The 20,096-nt window shown below is 39.4% G+C and overlaps 1 protein-coding gene across 2 annotated transcripts in view; it reads right to left on the bottom strand.

Moving 5' to 3' along the window:
- Window positions 1–823: 823 nt before the first annotated feature.
- zdhhc1 (zinc finger DHHC-type containing 1) overlaps window positions 824–20,096 on the bottom strand; it is a 57,069-nt gene continuing 37,796 nt past the window's right edge. For both annotated transcript variants that reach the window (XM_060837763.1, XM_060837764.1), the window contains exons 8-11: window positions 11,697–11,782; window positions 7,131–7,230; window positions 4,699–4,798; window positions 824–2,117 (exon numbers count right to left, since the gene is read on the bottom strand). In XM_060837763.1, the coding sequence (XP_060693746.1) occupies window positions 1,552–2,117; window positions 4,699–4,798; window positions 7,131–7,230; window positions 11,697–11,782 (852 nt within the window). In that variant the 3' untranslated portion in view covers window positions 824–1,551. The remainder of the gene's footprint in view (window positions 2,118–4,698; window positions 4,799–7,130; window positions 7,231–11,696; window positions 11,783–20,096) is intronic.

The following is a 20,096-nucleotide window of genomic DNA, read 5'->3' as shown; positions in this document are numbered from 1 at the left end:
CAACATGAGTACACGTGCCCTGGAAAGACACAAGTTGGGTTCTATGTGTCAATAGCATGATAAATGTAAGTTTACAGTCAAAAAGCATTAAACTGAACAGCAAGTCACTGCACAAACTAAAAATATTACTCAGACCTTCAAATATATTTTCTTCAAGTGCTGCAAGCTTTGAAGAATGTATTCAAGAAACAGAATCTAACTATCAGCCTGTGTCAAGATAACAACATTCCAGCTCTTATTTTGCCAGTATTTCAGGAGTAGGGAAAGTCAACTTTCTTTATTGGAATAGAGACTGGGGGCCATTGGAATAAATGGACAGCAGGAATGATTATTAGAACAAATCAAATCAGCCATTGGAAGCAGTAGCTTTCTGAGTGCTGCTCCTTCATCAGATGGTTGTGGAGAACATGCAGAGTTACATTGTACTTTGCTCAAAAACTGCATGAATCCATGTAAGACTCTGTTAACTCATTTAGTAAAAAGTGAGGTCTGCAGATGCTGGAGATCAGAGCTGAAAATGTGTTGCTGGTTAAAGCGCAGCAGGTCAGGCAGCATCCAAGGAACAGGGAATTCAACGTTTCGGGCCAGAGCCCTTCACCACTCCTGATGAAGGTGTTTTGCCCGAAATGTCGATTTTCCTACTGGAGTATGTGGCAGAAACCAAAGATAATTGTTTCTGCCTTTCCAATAATTAATTTCACACATTGTGGAAAACACAGTGGAGGAACGTAGTGTTAATCTCATCCTAAAAATCTGTGGCACATTTTAGTGATGGAATTATTCCCTAATAATATCTGAATAAACTTTTAAAAATGCTGCAAGTTAAAATGTTTTATTTCAGTACAGAAATAGTACTGTATTCGTCAAAAGGTTAAACAGACATTACATCTATAAGGTGATTGGCACTTAAAGGATAAACCACTGAGTAATATTTTAACAAGCCAGACACAAAAGAGATTAATGTCATAAAAAGAATGTTAAGGCCACACGAAGCAAATGCAATGTTTCTGGGAAATCTATTTAAAGATCTCCATTAAATGGCAGGTCTTTAAAGTTCACCACATTGTTACAACTTCCTATCACACAAATTTACATGAATTTGATGGTTACAAGAATTTTAAAAACATTTATTTTATGTCTAAAACATAGCATTGAAACTGTCCCTGAGAAACATAGTTTCATTTCTAGATTGGCCTAATAATTTATATTGATGTATACTTAGTGCCAAATAGAATATATATAAAAATAAACTAAAACCTCTGTAAGAGGGACTTTTTTCAGATCATATTAACCCTCATTTATATATGTATATATAAAAAAGGAAAATAAAATACTGATTAAATGTTCAAATCTCAATGATATGCCAAAGGTTAGGTCACAGTAGATGACCACTAGATTAAAAAAAACAGACAGCATCCCGTACCACGGCTTGTAGCTGTCAATCGACTCACTTTCATCACACCCCAAAACTGAATAATGGCCAGGAACTCAGTTTCAAAAGGTATGGGTTGAAAGCAACTGAGTTATAGTTATTAAAATTGATCCTAAAAGTCATGCCGATGTAGTGTTTGCTCTTGCATCGAAGTTATCTCTGGCATGGAGAAAGAAAACAGGCAAATCTGGGTACTTTTTACTGAACAGTCTCCGTTTTCCAGGATCTAATTTAGCTCGGGGGCTTTGCAATAATTCCGGTAGTGGAAATTCGCTGGTGCTGCGGCTAACATACACAGGCGGTACCTTCTGAACCAGTTCAATGTTTGGATCCAAGCTTGCAAACCTTTTAGAGTTCTTCCAAATATTTGGGTGCACTGGAGAAAATGGCTTTGGTTGTTCACCATGGTGCTGTGGTTTGGGAATCAGACTCTGCAGGGAATTTCCAAGATTGCTCATTGTGCTGTGAAGGATTGTTTTGGTGTAGTCAACCATTGCTGCACTGCCAAGTCTTGTCTGAATCACTGGGATTTCATCCATGGACTCTGCAGAATCAGAGTGGTATTCAGCTGGAGGGCCTGCAGCCTGAACATGGTTACTGCCATTGAGCATTAACGGAGGTAGAGTAGCCCTTGATGGGAAAGCTGGGATAGGGATCATTGAACTCTGGAAAGCAACAGCAAGGTCTGTGGGAGCAAAGAAATTGAGATAGATAATTACAGCAATAATGGTCATTTCAGAGTTTCTTTGAAATGAAATAATATTTATTACTCCAGTTACTTAAAACAGCACATAATTGCATAGCTGAAGGACATGCAGGTTTGAATATATAGAAAGAATTAACATTCAGGATGCAGCATAGTTATGATCATTTAAAACTTTTGTGGTCTCATAATCATGTTCCAGTCCAGTAAACTCTATTCATTTCAATTCCTGACCAGATTAATTGGAAGATTCCTTGATATAGCTAACTTTTTAGTAGTTCCATGAATATCAACTGAGCTCAGACCAAGACTGAAGAAAGCAGTCTTTTCATTGCTTTACTACCAGCGCTCAAAGGCAGCTCAGGAGGTTAGGAATTCATATAGGGGCAAATTGGATTCAAGAGGTGAGTTAACAGGTAAACAGAGAATAATAGGAAAATAAAGCTGAAACACTAGAGATAATAAACTTGTGCACCCTAGTAGCACTAAGTAGAAAGTATCCAACTTCATAATGATACACCTATTTTGGTGCATTCATATAATTAATAGGGAGTCTACAAACTGTCCTGCCCTGTTTCTTTTCTATTGGTTTGCAGTTATCAGAAATTGCTAAAATATCAGTCCCTCTCCATGAACAGACAGAGAGAAGCTCAGACTCCAAATATTTATGAAACTCCAGGTTACACTGTTGATTGCTCATCATTTCAAATAAATCATAAATCTTCCCTTCATCAGCCCAGCTGCAGGCCTCTATGATGAAAATCATATCACACTGGAATTGAGTTATCAGTTCGTGTTCCCACACCCATCCCCCATACACTATTATGAACAGACTGTTGTGCCTTGATCTGGCTCCTTTAATTCAAGATGGAGTAGTTTGGAAATGGGATTTGGCCCATGACAGATTAATGACCTGGCTCTCTCAGAGATGGATAAAACTCAAAATGGATCAAAGTGCAGTGAGATGTATATAACATGAGATTTTGAGTGCTTCAGTTAAAAAGAAATGCAACCCACCCATATCCCTACATTTACCCCTTCACCTAACACTACGTGCAATTTAGCATGGCCAATTCACCTGACCTGCACATCTTTGGACTGTGGTAGGAAACCGGAGGAAACCCACGCAGGCACGAGGAGAATGTGCAAACTCCACACAGTCAGTCGCCTGAGGTGGGAATTGAACCCGGGTCTCTAGCACTGCGAGGCAGCAGTGCTAACCACTGTGCCACCGTGCTGCCCATGAACTTCACTGAACTTCTGGTCCCTTTTTAAAATGCTAATGGTCTTGACACTATACCCATTTCCTTCACTGAGAAGTCACCCAAGAGAGCTGTCCAACATGTCTCCCTGATGTCAACCATAACTTACATGAACATTACACCAACAGCTGATTGAAATTCCAACCTTGTCCACTTGGTTGCCTTCAAAAGCTAAGTGCTCTTCTCCCTCAACTTGAATCCCTGCAGACAGAACTTTTCTTCCCTCTTTACCTGGTGTGTGTGTGCGCGCATACATTTGCATCCATTTTAGTTTAATGAGAGGGGTAAGTGTTTATAATTTCATATTACAAACGAAGTATGCTAACCAGTTTTGCATCATCATTGACTACAAACAAACCATCTCAATCAATTTTATGTTTATTAAAGAAATCTGGATGGACGTTTCATTTTAAATCTAAGAGAAAACATATGATTGACCACATTGGGAACTAGGGTAAAACAATTCATGTTGTAACCTGGAGAGTGATGGGACTACAGAAAGAAAAGGCACTTCTCACAATTAGGTTGTAACACATTATAATTTCAGTGTGGTGGAGGCAATTTCAATTGAGGCATTCAAGTGGGAATTTGAATTATTATACGCAAACAAAAATTTGCAGGGCTACTATAAGTTGGTGGATAATGGCCCTAGATAAATTGCTGATTTGAAGAGATGGTGCAGACACTAAAGGCTGAATGATGATAATTCTGTGAATTTGTCAAAATGGTCACCCTCACATGGTGAACTTAGAAAATATCAGTAGACTATTTGATTGTAAAGGATAACATAAATAACCCATATTTTCTTCACAGCCAAGGCCCACACACATTCTTTCTCCAGCAGAGATTATTAGAAAGGAATCGTGGTCATGTTTCTTCTCTCTCTTACCCAAGTGAGTAAAGGCCAAATATAGTACAATGAATGGTGAATCAAATGAATATGAACAACTCATTACATGGAGGAAACGAGTAGTGTGCCTTCTGGTGCATATGGCTGGATGTATGTAACTACAAATCTTATCTGTAACAAATGTTGATGCACAGCATTCATGGTATGAAATACTATGGATTAAGCAGATACACCAATTTTTTAAAAAATACCATTTGCATTAATTCCACACTGTCCACAAACGTTTAGGGCAAAGGTTTTCCTTGCCGGCATCATTAACTCATTTAAAATCGTGGAGAATATAAAAGTTCAGAACAAACCCTGAAACATACCAAGTGATTCTCCCAAATAAAGCACAATGTTTCATTAAAAGTTTCCATCCAATCCTTATTATTTACAAACTGATCCTTACCTGGTTCTGAAAGTGGAGCAGTAGATGGTAGTTTAATGGTGCTGGCTGATGACTTATCAGTCATTATGTCTGCAGGTAGTTTGTGTACTCTCTTCTTTCTCTTCAATGACAAAGAGATTAGCAACAGTTACCGATGTTCACTCAATTTAAAAATCACCAAGTATTATATGTACTGCAGTCAAAAATGGTATAGAGCTGCTTGCATGTAAAAATAAACACATAATTTTATGATTAATTATTGTAAATTGTTGAAATACTATTCCAGACTCACTTTAAAAAAAATTTTTTGTTTGAATCACCAACACAATCGGAAATAATTTCAGTAATTCCCTTGATGCTGCATAAAAGAACAAGTTAATTAGTGGCATGAACCTTGCAGCATTGGGCATATCACACGAGAGTTACAATAATGCAGCAAAGCCGCTGTGGGTACTGACTGAACAATCATCTTTTTTGCTTATCACTGAAACCAACAACTTCTGCATAGTCACCCAATGCCTAATTCCATTCAGTCATCATCCTTCAGCTCTCCAGCCTCACTTAAATATTGTTGAAATAAGAGAATAAACAGCAGAGAACTGGAAGTAAATCATAATTATGATCGCTGCAGAGTTTGTTACATTGTTTCTGTTCACGATATCAAACTAGAACAGGTATTTTTTTTTAGATTAGATTACTTAGATTAGATTACTTACAGTGTGGAAACAGGCCCTTCGGCCCAACAAGTCCACACCGACCCGCCGAAGCGCACCCACCCATACCCCTACATTTACCCCTTACCTAACACTATGGGCAATTTAGCATGACCAATTCACCTGACCCGCACATCTTTGGACTGTGGGAGGAAACCGGAGCACCCGGAGGAAACCCACGCAGACACGGGGAGAACGTGCAAACTCCACACAGTCGCCTGAGTCGGGAATTGAACCCAGGTCTCTGGCGCTGTGAGGCAGCAGTGCTAACCACTGTGCCACCGTGCCGCCCAAATTATAATATTATAATTATATTATAATTTTATCCAGTCTCCAGTTAAATGCAAGCTGATATCATATAATGACGATGGTATTTAGAGCCTCATATTGTTGCTTTCTGAAAACTCCACCACTCTTGATGATAAGACCCCCAAACATAATTCAGAGCACTTTCCCTCCATTCATCCTTCAGTTCAAACACGATCAGTTAACCTCTTAAGTAGCTATATGCTAAAGTGATGAAGCAAATGAAGCAAAAGGCAAATTGGTTCTATTAGGAGCTTGCTGCAAATGTGTCTATTCCTGAGATGCTGCCTAACCTGCTGTGCTTTGACCAGCAACACATTTGCAGCTGTGATCTCCAGCATCTGCAGACCTCATTTTTTACTCTATTAGGAGCTTGTTATTACTTTCAGCAGAATTCCCTCGTCAGAACCTTCCTGCTATGGTTTTCATGCATAAGTGGGCTTGGAACAGGAAGCCTAGTCCTTTAGCTTTGGGCATCATGGTCCGGGTAAGATGAATGAGAATGGACAAGATCATTAATGCACTTAACTGGAGACTGAATAAAATTATAATATTGAATATGCCTGTTCTATTTTGAATCCTGAACAGCAACAATACAACAAACTCTGTAGTGATCAGAATTATGATTTACTTCCAGGTCTCTGCTGTTTATTCTCTTACTTCAACAAACCTGAGCTTTTTTCTCCTACAAGCTTTGTGTTCTTAATCACTGTCATAGAGAAGTGTAACTAACATCTTTCAGAATGAACTATGTTAAAAGTTGTGCGGGAGACATTCAAAATCAGAGCACTGGAATCAGCTTGACCCAATCATCATCACCAGACAAGTCTATAAACTGCATTCCCAATAAACCAGGCTATAAATTGCTGACATTGATACAAATCATTCCCTAGATATAACCCTTGAAGTTTTTCATTCAAAGCACAACTACTGTCCTCATATCAACCTCGGTCATTCTGCCCCTACAGATAAAAGCCAATAGCTTCTAAAACTGATTCAACAAGCACTGGCATCCCCACAGAGCACAGAATTAAAACAGATGCAGTACTATGAGACACCATCTATAAACCACACTCTCAAAACATGGTACATAAGAACATGAAAATGACAATGGGTTTAATGAGAACATCACTGTAATGGGATCCATCATTGAAGACAAGCAGTTAAGAATAAAGAATGCTTTCACATTTGAGTTGTCTAGTCAAACTGCACTGAGCTACTTGTCCCTTCGACAAAATGAAATGCTTTTCTTTCACTTGGCAGCCTGCAGCTGAGATAATTAACTAATTCCGTATCTCTCATTGAAGGGAGTCACTTTGGCTAAGTCTTTTTACTGTCTTCTGTTTAGAAATTGAGTGCTTCAGTTGCACCTGAATTCTTAAATGTCTCCATTTTCTAAACATGAGGCTTCTTTGCCTGCAATGTCTTATTTACCTTGGTTTTCTGAAGATGTGTAGAAATCACAGGCAAAGAATCATCTTCCAGCTTACTACTGGACATGTTCATGTCACCATTCTGATAATGTTTTGGTACCCTAAAATGAAACAAGAGAGGTCAGGCAGTGGCACTAGAGTATTTGCTGATGTTATGACTTAGAGAGACTGTAAACTTGAAGCATAAAATGTGGGCACGTTCATGTTACTAAACAACTTAGATGTAATTCCACAATTGGTCAATATTTGTGAAATAAACCAGAGTGTGAGGCAATTTACAAAGATGAACAATTTAGAATTGTCTGACCAGAGTGAGCCTACCTGGTTTTAAACCTTAAGCAAAGCTTTGCAGTTAATTTACAAAAACAGAAACTGCTGCCAAAGCTCAGCAGGTCTGGCAACATCAGTGGAGAGAACCAGAGTTAACATCAGAGAACACTTCTGAGGAAGGGCCACCTTACCTGAAACATTAACTCTGATTTCCCTCCACAGATGCTGCCAGACCTGCTGAGCCTGGGCAGCAGTTTCTAGCTTTTATTTATTTTGTGGGATGCGAGCTTTGCTAGCTGGCCAGCATTTATTGCCCATCCCGAGATGCCGTTGAGAAGATGGAGGCAAGCTGCCTTCTTGAACCACTGTAGTCCATGTGCTGTGGGTTAACTCACAATGTCATTAGGAGGGGATTTTGATGCAGCAACAGTAATCGAACAGCTGTAGGTTCCCAAGTCAGGATCATGAGTGGCTTGGAGGGGAACTTGAAGGTGGTAGTGTTCTCACGTATCTGCTGCCCTTGACCTTTCAGATGGAGTGGTCACAGGTTTGAAAGGTGCATCTTGTAGATAGTACACATTCTGCTACTGAGCGTCGGCGGTTGAAGGAGTGGATGCAGTCCCAATAAATGGGCTGCTTTGTTATGGATGGTGTCAAGCTTCTGGAGTGTTTTTGCAGCTGCACTCATCCAGGGCAAGTGGGAGCACTCCATCACACACCTGCCTTGTGCCTTGTAGACAGTGGGCAGTCTTTGGAGAGTCAGGAGGGGAGTTACTCACTGCAGTATCCGTAGCCACTGACCTGCTCTTGTAGCCACTGCATTTGTGTGGCGAGGCCAGCTGTGCTTCTGATCAGTGATAACTCCCTGGAAGTTGATACTGAGAATTCAGTGATGGTAAGACCATTGAATGTCAAGGGGTAGTAATTAGATTGTCTCTTGTTGGGGATGGGTCATAGCCTGGCATTTGTGTGGCACAAATATTACTTGCCACTTGTCAGCCCAGGCATGGATATTGTTCAGATCTTGTTGCATTTGGCCACAGACTGCTTCAGTGTCTCAGGAGTTGTGAATGGTGCTGAACGTTGTACAATCATTGGCAAACATTCCCACTTCTGACCTTAGACGGAGGGAACGTCATTGATGATGCAGATTAAGATAGTTGGGCCCAGGACACTACCCTGAGGAAATTCTGAGGCTGAGATGACTGACTCCACCAACCATGATTTCTGATTTACAGATTCCACAGTACTTTTGAATTTTCTTTGCAGTTAATTATCAGTCATCATTAACTAGTGCACTCGTCAGGGCCTCTGCCGTGATCCACTTGCCAATGATTTTCCACTCCTACAATATAAATATTATCCCTTCACTTTTGTATTGCTTTTCTTAACTGTTCTGATGAGAGAAGATGAAAGCTTCAGGAAATACATATACACATATTTTTCTTCTTCTAGCAACACTCAAGGTCTGTACTACCAAACAATTATTTTGAATTACAGTGACTATATCATTCAAACTACACCAATCCAGGTCGTCATCACACTCAGAGACTTACTGTACAAGGAGCAAGATTCTGAAGAAGTTAATGGCGCATGTTACATTAACGTCTACCCAATCTGAGGATTCCATGCAAAACTTCAGGTGGAGATAGGGAATTCTACACTAGTTTTATGGAAGATCTGTACAGAATGCATATGTTCCCCAAGTCCTAGTAATTATGTCCCGAGGCCCAGTAATTAATAATGAGGCTGTAGTTATCATGCAATAAACCATCTTGTTAATTAGAGACTTTACAGAGAAGCACTATGGCAATGTGTCCACTATCACTGACATTATACAGACTTGAGACAAAGTCAAGACAAAGGAGGATTGCTGGCAATAAACTACCTTAAATAACCCTTATTCTGAACGACAGTGACAGAGGCAGCAGATACTGTTAGGTGTCAGTAGTGGAAATCAGAGTAGTGTCACAAAGTATGCTTAATTGAGTGGTATTCTGACAATATACACTGTTACAACACACTGCAGGGTCTATGACCAGGAAGGAAAAAACAATGACCAGCTTTCTTTCTTTTCTAATTAATTAAAATTACCTCTGCAGGAACTGAATTGCATGTAGTTACTGGACAATAACAAGATCAGCTGGCAAATAACATTTGCAGGGTTAGGTGAACTGTCCATTCAGAAAGGCAGTGCAGCCACAACGGGTCAAATAACTGCCTTGTACTGTAATAATTCATTGATGCTCTAAAAAGTATGCCCCACATAAGAACAGGCCATTCAGCCTATTAAGCCTGTCCTGACATTTAGTTTGGTCATACACTTCAATCTTTTTTACCCAACCTCCCTTGTACACCCTTGGTAATCAGAAATTTATCAATCTCTACCATAACATCCCAATAGTTACATCTTTCCAACCTAAGAAGACCCATTAATCCCCTCTCTATCTTCTGTGTATTAACCAACCCTCAAAACTCTGCTAATACATTACCCCTCAACACCATGAGCTCCCATCTTATGCAATAACCCTTTATGTTACCTTATCAAATGCCTTCTGAAAATCCAGATATATTACATTTAACAATTCCCCTTCATCAACTTTGCTTTTCATATTCTCAAAAAAACTAGCAAACTCGTCAAGCATGAATTTCCTTTCATAAAACATTGAAACTATTGGTGCTGTCAGACTTTTCTAAATGCCCTTTTTCTTCCTTAACACTGGATTCTATCCATTCAGATCCTGGTGACTTGACTGCCTTCAGTTCCTTTACTTTGTCAAATACTACGTCCCTTGTGACAGAAATTGTTAAGGCTTTTCCTCCCATTAACACCTTGCTTATCCGATATTTCTGGAATATTTATAATGTCCTCTGTGAAGACCAATGCAAAATACACATTCAAGTTATCTGCCATTCCCTTGTTCCCCAGTTAACAATCCTCAGTCGCATCCCCTCAAGAGTCCTAGACACTTTTTATATATCCATAGATGTTCTTTCAGGTTGAGGATAAACCCTGATGGATTTTGGAAGAGTGAAGGACTGCAGCCTCAGCCTTGTGTCATTTCTGTGCAAGGTGAAAGAGAGAGGAAAGTAACATCAATCACATCTGGGAAGTTGAGAAGGTAGCAATTACTTACATTTTAAAAAGGTTAAGCACAATCATATTTTGGAATAAAGGAGCATTTTGCACATAACAATAGAGAAAGTGGAGTTAGGTCTCAGGCTATTTTTGAGGGGAAAAAAGGTTAATTGCATTTTGTTAAAAACAGGATAGAGTTTAGAGGGTCAGCTCTCAAGCAAATCATTACTTTTCTCTCCTGTACACTGTTGGTCAAAAGTTCATAACCTTTCTGATAAATTCTCATGATAAATTCTCATTTTGTTGACAGATACACTTTACAATTAGCAAAACTGTAGCAAGATACAATTAAATTAGTACTGTCATTAATGAAGACAATGTACAAAAAGGAAATAATTGAATGGTTAGTTCCTTCATATTACAGCAGCGAATTTACACGTCTGACCCATAGCTAATTTGGGCTTAATAATGTATTTAGACTTAGTATGGCATTCAGATATCTATGACTACTGACCTAATAGTCAACTGACAGATGAAGAAAAAATTTTTTAAGTTGTGCTTTTAACTTAAAGTCACCATTTTGTATTAGAAGGCACCTTCACAAAAAGGCCTTTCCTGATTCAGAACAAACACTCATGCCAATTGATTGAAAATATAAATAATACCTGAAAGTCCTTGCAAAGAATCATTTGTATCACAATTGTGTAGAAAACATCAGAGATCTTAGATAATACACACAAGATCACATTATATACAAACCAACAATCTAATAAAGAAGCAAACCAACATGAGAGATATGGTTCAACATCTGTCCCAATCATTACAGCATACGTAATTCAAATTCAAACAATGTGCTGCATTGAATAATACAATCCAGGAACGAGTGTCATTATTAGTATCCAGTACAGATAGAAGAATGCACTCCAGAGAATAAGATATAGCATTAATCAGAATGACTCATTGCAAAGGAGTCTCATTAGTTTTAACCTCACAGTCAGATTAATTCCTTCTCATACAATAGGCAAACAACATTATTGCCACTGTTTTCCAATCTCTGTTTTTGGATTTTAACTTAATTACAAATTAAGTACAAGGATTTTAGTTGATCTTCTTATACAATTGACATATTTGCATACTACTTTATTGCATATTTAATACAGTGTGTCCGTTAATTGTTATTTTGTTTTATTTGAAAAATTAAGTTGTATGAACACTTACTCCTTTGTCAATGATACTGTTAATGAGGTACCTTCAAACGGAATTCCATCATTAGTGTATCCTAGAGAACCTGTAGTTCCAAAATTCTGGAAAACATTAAAAAATCCATTTCATATCAGTATTTCTGGTAAAACATTTTGAAAGTTTGCTTCTTTCAAAGATAGAGTGGTTGCATTACAAAGTACAATTTATTTTGCCAAATAAGAGTTTGTTAATAGTCTCTTCCAGAGTTTGAATGCACATTCATAATAACATACACTACTAAGAAAAGAATACTTTATTCTTTCAAATTCCCAGTCGTGTTGGTAGGTAAAATGTATATTTATGTATACTGTAACAGAATAGAAAGGTTCCAGACTGAGATTAGTTGATGTCTATACAATTTACCACTGACAATAACCTCTGCTAGAATACACACGGATGGCAGGTAAAGGCAAAGCTGTATTTGGCTATAATAAATTGCATAATAAAGGCTCACAATTGAAATATTATAAACACTAATATCTAACACATATCTATACCCATCAACTATATAGAATAACATATTTAATTGCTCTTATTTGATTACAATCTATTTATTCAAGTCTTGAAAGTTCCTGGTTGCATCAGCATCCAGACTTCTTTTTTGTGGCAAAGTGCTTTTCAAAGTTCTATCACCCTTTGTTTGGCAAAATTTAAAATTTAAGGTTATATGCTCTCATTCTTGAATATTCCACCTAAAAAAAAATTCTTCTGTAATTACCTTATAAAATCCTGTTATATTTGAAATACTAAGTGCAAAAGCAAAATACTGCAAATGATGGAAATCTGACAAAAACAAAAACTGCTGGAAATACCCAGTGGCTCTGCAGAGATGATAGTTTAAGGCAAAAAACAAAAACAAACTTCTTTGGGCCAAAATCTGGAAACCGGGGATAAAATGTGATCATCTCTTATGCGTGCTGAAATTTCCTGTCAACGAAGCTGATTTACTGATTGATGATAAATGTTAAGTTTTGACTCCATTCAACCTGGGATTCAACTTGCTGAGAATTGGTCACAATCCACTACTTCAGGCTTCACAACACTGACAGAAATACTGACATTTGAACAGTGTATTGAATTCAAGAAAGAAAAACGATTTCAGGAATAGAGACCAAAGCTCCTCAGTTGTCATCTTTATTCACTGACTTCTGGGTTGCTTGATTTCCAGAAAAACATCAGGAGGCTGACATTAGAGATTAAACTTTTGACAGCAATAAAAAGGGCACTCTCATGGCTCAGTGGGAGTGTCCCTGCCCCTGGCCAGAGAGGCCTCGGTTCAAGTCCCACCTATTCCAGAGGTACGCACTAAAAAAAATTGACTGCAATAATTAGGTAGATCACAACCTACACAGTGCTGAACACAATCTTTTTTTTAAAAAATCACATGATACGATTCAATCAATGAAATATCTAAATAACGTAATGTCTCCAAGTTTCCTCCACATATCCATAATGAAAGATGATGCAATCACAAAAAGATGCGCATCCCAACTCTGCATGGAACTATCACCCAACAACTATTTTTGCAGGATTGGCTAATCAGTGTCTGGAGGGTGCATTTTCCACTTAACGCAGAGGAGGTGGTTTCCACAATGTGGGTACTGGCAATCCAACCGGTTGCAATGGGACTTGCAGCTTCCAAGATAGCAAGAGAAATAGAAAGTGACTGTAGCATTAGATGGGAGTATCCTCTGAAGACTAGTTATTAAAATTTAGATTGAAAGGCAGACATAATTACTAGTTGTGATTGTGGTGGAACAACTCCTCTCCCAGAGGCCTGCAATTGTAGCTGTTTGTCAGCGGTAACGACAGGTACAGACAGGGTTATACGATGTGCAGCGGATGAAGCGTGACACCACACTTTCCCTGCCGGACAGACTCATTTAACCAGTTGCAGTGTGGAGCCCAGAGACAAAAAAAGAGTTTGGATAGGAAGACCAATTAATTTTTCAAATGACTATCTACTGCTTATAGAAAATTAGCCCCTCTGCAGCCTTCCTGAAGACAATGAGGTAGATGGTGCCAGCACCAGCAAACCAGTTAACAGTAGGAAATTACAGTCCTTGACACCTGACCCTCCCTCCAACTGGTTTCAAAAATCTAGCCCAATGTTTCTGATCATTGATCTAGTACTTTCTTTTAATAATCCAGAGTCCAATTTAGGTTTATACTAACAACAGTTATTCTCTCTGTTTTCAGATGTCCCAGATTTCCTTAGGACATACACCCTTTTACAGTTATACTGAAAATGCACTTCAGATTTCTGGCATCGAGCTGAAGCTATTCCCTATCCATCAACTTGCTTACAACCTCCGGCAACCTTCCTTAGTTTGCAAAATCGCCCAACTTGTTATCAAAAAACTTTACCATCATGTTTTTATGCCAATGCCCAAGTCATGAATATAATGGCAATATGAAATCAGAGTTCAAAAATCCAAGGGATACCAGCATGGTAAGCCAAAAACACTCCAATTCCTTCAGACTCTAATTTTTCATCAAATAATCCCTCTTCATATATATAAACTTTCAAAACAAGTTTCTTATGTCACACCTTATCTATTCCTTCTGAAAATCCATACATGTACCATAGGTCACATTCTCTTTATTCTAGTCCCTTCACAGAAATACAAATTAGATAAACAACACTTTTGACTATTTTTCACTTGCCTTGTCTTTCGGTATTACAAATTCCAGATTCTCACTGGTAAATGAGAACAGAGTAAATGGTTTATTTATTTCATGGTGCATCTATTTCCTCTTCCTTGAGTAGAATTATAACATTTCCCACAGTTCAGGTCCTGGGCACAACCTCAGTTTTGAAAGAGCTTTGGGAAAATTGTGCCTGATTTTCCGTTATTTCTGCCAAACAAATAATGCAGGTTGCAATTCTAGATACTGTCTTTCACATGGAACATGATGTCAAGGTCCAGAATGCCCTCTAAGCCGCATTCAAAAGATCCCATGAGCACAGCAATTCTGTTCAATGTACATCAACTGTGCTTGGTTTGATCAAATGGAGAACTTAAATTGGAGTTTCACTTCAGCACACTGGCTGTGACTGAGTGGTTAAAAAATGGATTTGATCTATTGGGAGCTTCCACACAGTTTTAGATCCTGCTAAACCTGTTTATTATTAGTTGTGAAATGGTGGGGCAATGGCAAAAGTAGTTGCCTTCCAAGTAGTTGGCCTGGGTTCAACTGTCAGGCTTCACATTTTTGGGTCCAGTGGCACAGTAGTGAGAAGGTCTGAGTTCAAGTTCCACCTCAATGTTATGACTTCCCCTGTGGTCATTTTTTTTAATCAACCTGTTTGGGAAAAGTAGAGTGTAGAGACTCTTACTTAAACCATAGTTCTGCTGAATTTGGAATTGTGTTTGTTATGTTTCATTCCATGAAAAAGAATTGTAAAACAATGCTCCTGCATTCTCCTTAACTAAATGGCTTTCGGGAATGCAAGTATTCTACTTTCTATCCTCACCCTTATTTAGCCCTCAAACAATATCACAAGAACAAACTTATCTGGTCATTATTTCTCAGCTGTCGTGGGACTTTTGAGAATGCAAACTGGCTGACACATTTCCTACACAACAGAAATTATTACATTTTCAATTATTTTATTCACTGTATCGCACATTGGGCTGCTCTACCATAAGTTTTCTTCCATTCACTTGTATCTCAAATTCATGGATATAATTATAAAGAGGGTGATGCAGGACTAGAGGGAATATGTGTGCAGATTGAAGATGACAGGGCAGGTTAAGAAATCCATTATTAAGGCAGAGGAGACCCTCAGCTTTATGACTCGAGGCAGAGAGTACAAAAGAAAGGAAATGCTAATGAACCTTCATCAAGTATTGGTTTGAGCACTGTACTTTAGGAAGGCATTGGAGATGGTGCAGATAAGATTTACAAGAATGGCTCATAGGCTGAAAGACTTATATTGAAAACTCAAAGCTGGAATCATTCTTCTTAGAAAAGTAAAGGCTACAAAGAGATTTGACACTAGTAGTCAAAATCATGAAGCATCTGGACGGAGTTAATAAGAAGAAAATGTTTCGATTGGTGGAAGGTCAAGAACCAGAAAACATAAATTTAAAGCAAATATCAAAAAGAAAGCAGAGGCAACATGACAAAACACCTTTTAGTTTTATACACTGAAATGCACTTTGAGAGAATTTGGTGGGGGTAGATTCAATCTTAGCTTTCAGAAGGTAATAAACAATTACCTGAAGAGAAAGAATTTGAAGGGTTACGGAGAAAAGACGGAGAAGTAGGATTTACTGATTTCCTATTGCACAGAATTGGCATAGACTGTCTCCTTCTCTACTGTAGTGATTCTATGGTGACACTTGCACTTCAGTAGTATTAATCTTGCTTTGAAAAGCAACTGTTTCAGTTGGAAGATTAGCTCTTCCACAGCCTCCTAAGAAACTCTTGCAGCCTTGCAACACATTGCAAAATGCAACTGCACAAAACAACGTCACTATTTGAAATAACATGCAAAATGTTTTTCATTTCTCTGTCATGGTCACCGACACTACGTTGTAGCAAGGACTGCACCAATTAATATCCCCTTGCCTCAAAAAAGCTCAAAATAAAATTAGCTCGCCAGGAATATTTAATCATAAATATAAGCCATAACTATTGATTTAACCTGAGGCAGTGTTTTGTAGAGGATAGTGTTATTTTCTGGGTCTGTAGATTGTGAAGGAGCAAAAATGGCCTTTAGTGGAGTGATATGCACTTCTTGTGAGACGTGGGAGTTTAAAAGGTTACTGCACATTATATGTGCAATAAATGCTGTTGGTTGTGAATCCTATCAGATCAAATGGATCGCTTGGAGAGACAGTTAGAGACAATGAGGAATTTGCAAAGCAACAATATGTGCTGGATGGCAGATATGGTCACATAGAAGGGTTAACTCCAGGAAAGGTAAGAGAGGTAGGCAGCTAGTGCAGGAGTCTTCTGTGGCTATCCCCATTTCAAACAAGTACACGGTTTTGGAAAATGTAGGGGGTGATGGATTCTCAGGGGAAAGTAGCACGAACAGCCAAGTTTCTGGTATTGAGACTGGCTCTAATGCAACGAAGGGTACGTCAGGTTCCAAGAGATCAACTGTGTTAGGGGACTCACTTGTCAGAGGTATAGACAAATGCTTTTATGGCCAGCAGTGAAAAATCAGAATGGTGTGTTGCTTCCCTGGTGCCAGGATCAAGGACATCTCAGAGACGGTGCAGAATGTTCTCAAAGGGGAGAGGGGCTGGCAAGAGGTCATTGTCCACATTGGAACCAACGACATAGGAAGGGAAAAGGTTGAGATTCTGAAGGGAGATTACAGAGAGTTAGGCACGAATTTAACAAGGAGGTCCTCAAGAGTAGTAATATCTGGATTACTCTTGGTGCTACGAGCTAGTGAGGGTCCCAATAGAAGGATAGAGCAGATGAATGCATGGCTGAAGAACTGGTGTATGGGAGAATGATTCACATTTTTGGATCATTGGAATCTCTTTTGGTGTAAAAGTGATCTGTACAAGAAGGATGGATTGCACCTAAATTAGAAGGGGACTAATATACTCGCAGCGAAATTTGCGAGAGCTGCTCAGGAGGATTTAAACTAGTAAGGTGGGGGGGGTGGAACCCAGGGAGGCAGTGAGGAAAGAGATCAATCTGAGACTGGTACATTGAGAACAGAAGCAAGTCAAACAGGCAGGGCAGGCAGGGACAAGGTAGGATGAATAAATTAAACTGCATTTATTTCAATGCAAGGGGCCTAACAGGGAAGGCAGGTGAACTCCGGGCATGGTTAGGAATATCGGACTGGGATATCATAGCAATTACATAAACCTGGCTCAGGGATGGGCAGGACTGGCAGCTTAATGTTCCAGGATACAAATGCTACAGGAAGGATAGAAAGGGAGGCGAGAGAGGAGGGGGAGTGGCATTTTTGATAAGGGATAGCATTACAACTGTGCTGTGGGAGGATATTCCTGGAAATACATCCAGGGAAGCTATTTGGGTGGAACAGAGAAATAAGAAAGGGATGATCACCTTATTGTTGATTGCATTATAGACCTCCTAATAGTCAGAGGGAAATTGAGAAACAAATTTGCAAGGAGATCTCAGCTATCTGCAAGAATAATAGGGTGGTTATGGCAGGGGAGTTTAACTTTCCAAACATAGACTGGGACTGCCATAGTGTTAAGGGTTTAGATGGAGAGGAATTTGTTAAGTATGTACAGGAAAATTTTCTGATTCGGTATGTGGATGTACCTACTAAAGAAGATGCAAAACTTGACCTATTCTTGGGAAATAAAGCAGGGCAGGTGACCGAGGTGTCAGTGGGGGAGCACTTTGGGACCAGCGACCATAATTCTATTCGTTTTAAAATAGTGATGAAAAGTTGTAAAAGATCTAAAAGTTGAAGTTCTAAATTGGAGAAAGGCCAACTTTGACAGTATTAGACAAGAACTTTCAAAAGCTGATTGGGGATAGATGTTCGCAGGTAAAGGGACGGCTGGAAAAAATGGGAAGCCTTCAGAAATGACATAATGAGAATCCAGAGAAAATATATTCCTGTTTGGGTGGAAGGAAAGGCTGGTAGGTATACGGAATGCTGGGTGGCCAAAGAAATTGAGGGTTTCGTTAAGAAAAAGAAGGAAGCTTATGTAAGGTATAGACAGGACAGATCGAGTGAATCCTTAGAAGAGTAAAAAAGCAGTAGGAGTATACTTAAAAGAGAAGTTAGGAGGGCAAAAAGGGGACATGAAATAGCTTTGGCAAATAGGGTTAAGGAGAATCCAAAGGGTTTTTACAAATACATTAAGGGCAAAAGGGTAACTAGGGAGAGAATAGGGCACCTCAATGATCAGTAAGTCAGCCTTTTGTGTGGAGCTGCAGAAAATGGGGAGATACTAAGTGAGTATTTTGCATCTGTATTTACTGTGGAAAAGTATATGGAAGATATAGAATGTATGGAAATAGACGGATGGTGACATCTTGAAAAATGTCCGTATTACAGAGGAGGAAGTGCCGGATGTCTTGAAACGCATAAACATGGATTAAATCCCCAGGATCTGATTAGGTGTACCCGAGAACTCTGTGGGAAGCTAGAGAAGTGATTGCTGGGCCTCTTGCTGAGGTATTTGTATCATCGATAGTCACAGGTGAGGTGCTGGAAGACTGGAGGTTAGCTAATGTGGTGCCACTGTAAAAGGAGGGTGGTAAGGACAAGCCAGGGAACTATAGACCAGTGAGCCTGACGTCGGTGGTGGGCAAGTTGTTGGAGGGAATCTTGAGGGACAGAATGTACATGTATTTGGAAAGGAAAGGACTGATTATGCATAGTCAACATGGTTTTGTGCGTGGGAAATCACGTCTCACAAACTTGATTGAGTTAATTGAAGAAGTAACAAAGAGGATCGATGAGGGCAGAACGGTAGATATGACCTATATGGACATCAGAGCTGAAAATGTATTGCTGGAAAAGCGCAGGTCAGGCAGCATCCAAGGAGCAGGAGAGTCGATGTTTCGGGCAAGAACCCTTCTTCAGGAAACTCCTGTACTTCTACATTCCTGAAGGAGGGCTCATGCCCAAAACGTCGACTCTCCTGCTCCTTGGATGCCGCCTGACCTGCTGCACTTTTCCAGCAACACATTTTCCGCTCTGATCTCCAGCATCTGCAGTCCTCACTTTCTCCTATATGGACTTCAGTAAGGTGTTCAACAAGGTTCCCCATGGAGGACTGGTTTGCAAGGTTAGATCTCACGGAATACAGGTAGAACTAGCCATTTTGTTACAGAACTGGCTCAAAGGTAGAAGTCAGAGAGTGACGGTGGAGGGTTGTTTTTCAGACTGGGGACCTGTGACGAGTGGAGTGCCACAAGGATCAGTGCTGGGTCCTCTACTTTTTGTCATTTACATAAATGATTTGAATGCGAGCATAAGAGGTACAGTTAGTAAGTTTGCAGATGACACCAAAATTGGAGGTGTAGTGGACAGCGAAAAAGGTTACCTCAGATTACAACAGGATCTGGACCAGATAAGCTAATGGGCTGAAAATTGGCAGATGGAGTTTAATTCAGATAAATGCGAGGTGCTGCATTTTGGGAAAGCAAATCTTAGCAGAACTTATACACTTAATGGTAAGATCCTAGGGAGTGTTGCTAAACAAAAAGACCTTGGAGTGCAGGTTCATTGCTCCTTGAAAGTGGAGCCGCAGGTAGATAGGATAGTGAAGGCAGCGTTTGGTATGCTTTCCTTTATTGGTCAGAGTACTGAGTACAGGAGTTTGGGAGGTCATGTTGCGGCTGTACAGGACATTGGTTAGGCCACTGTTTGAATACTGCGTGCAATTCTGGTCTCCTTCTTATCAGAAA

Source organism: Hemiscyllium ocellatum, chromosome 17, assembly GCF_020745735.1.
Source record: "Hemiscyllium ocellatum isolate sHemOce1 chromosome 17, sHemOce1.pat.X.cur, whole genome shotgun sequence".
Taxonomy (NCBI): domain Eukaryota; kingdom Metazoa; phylum Chordata; class Chondrichthyes; order Orectolobiformes; family Hemiscylliidae; genus Hemiscyllium; species Hemiscyllium ocellatum.
The sequence above is the reverse complement of the archived record's forward strand: the minus strand, read 5'-3'. Positions and strand labels throughout refer to the sequence as shown.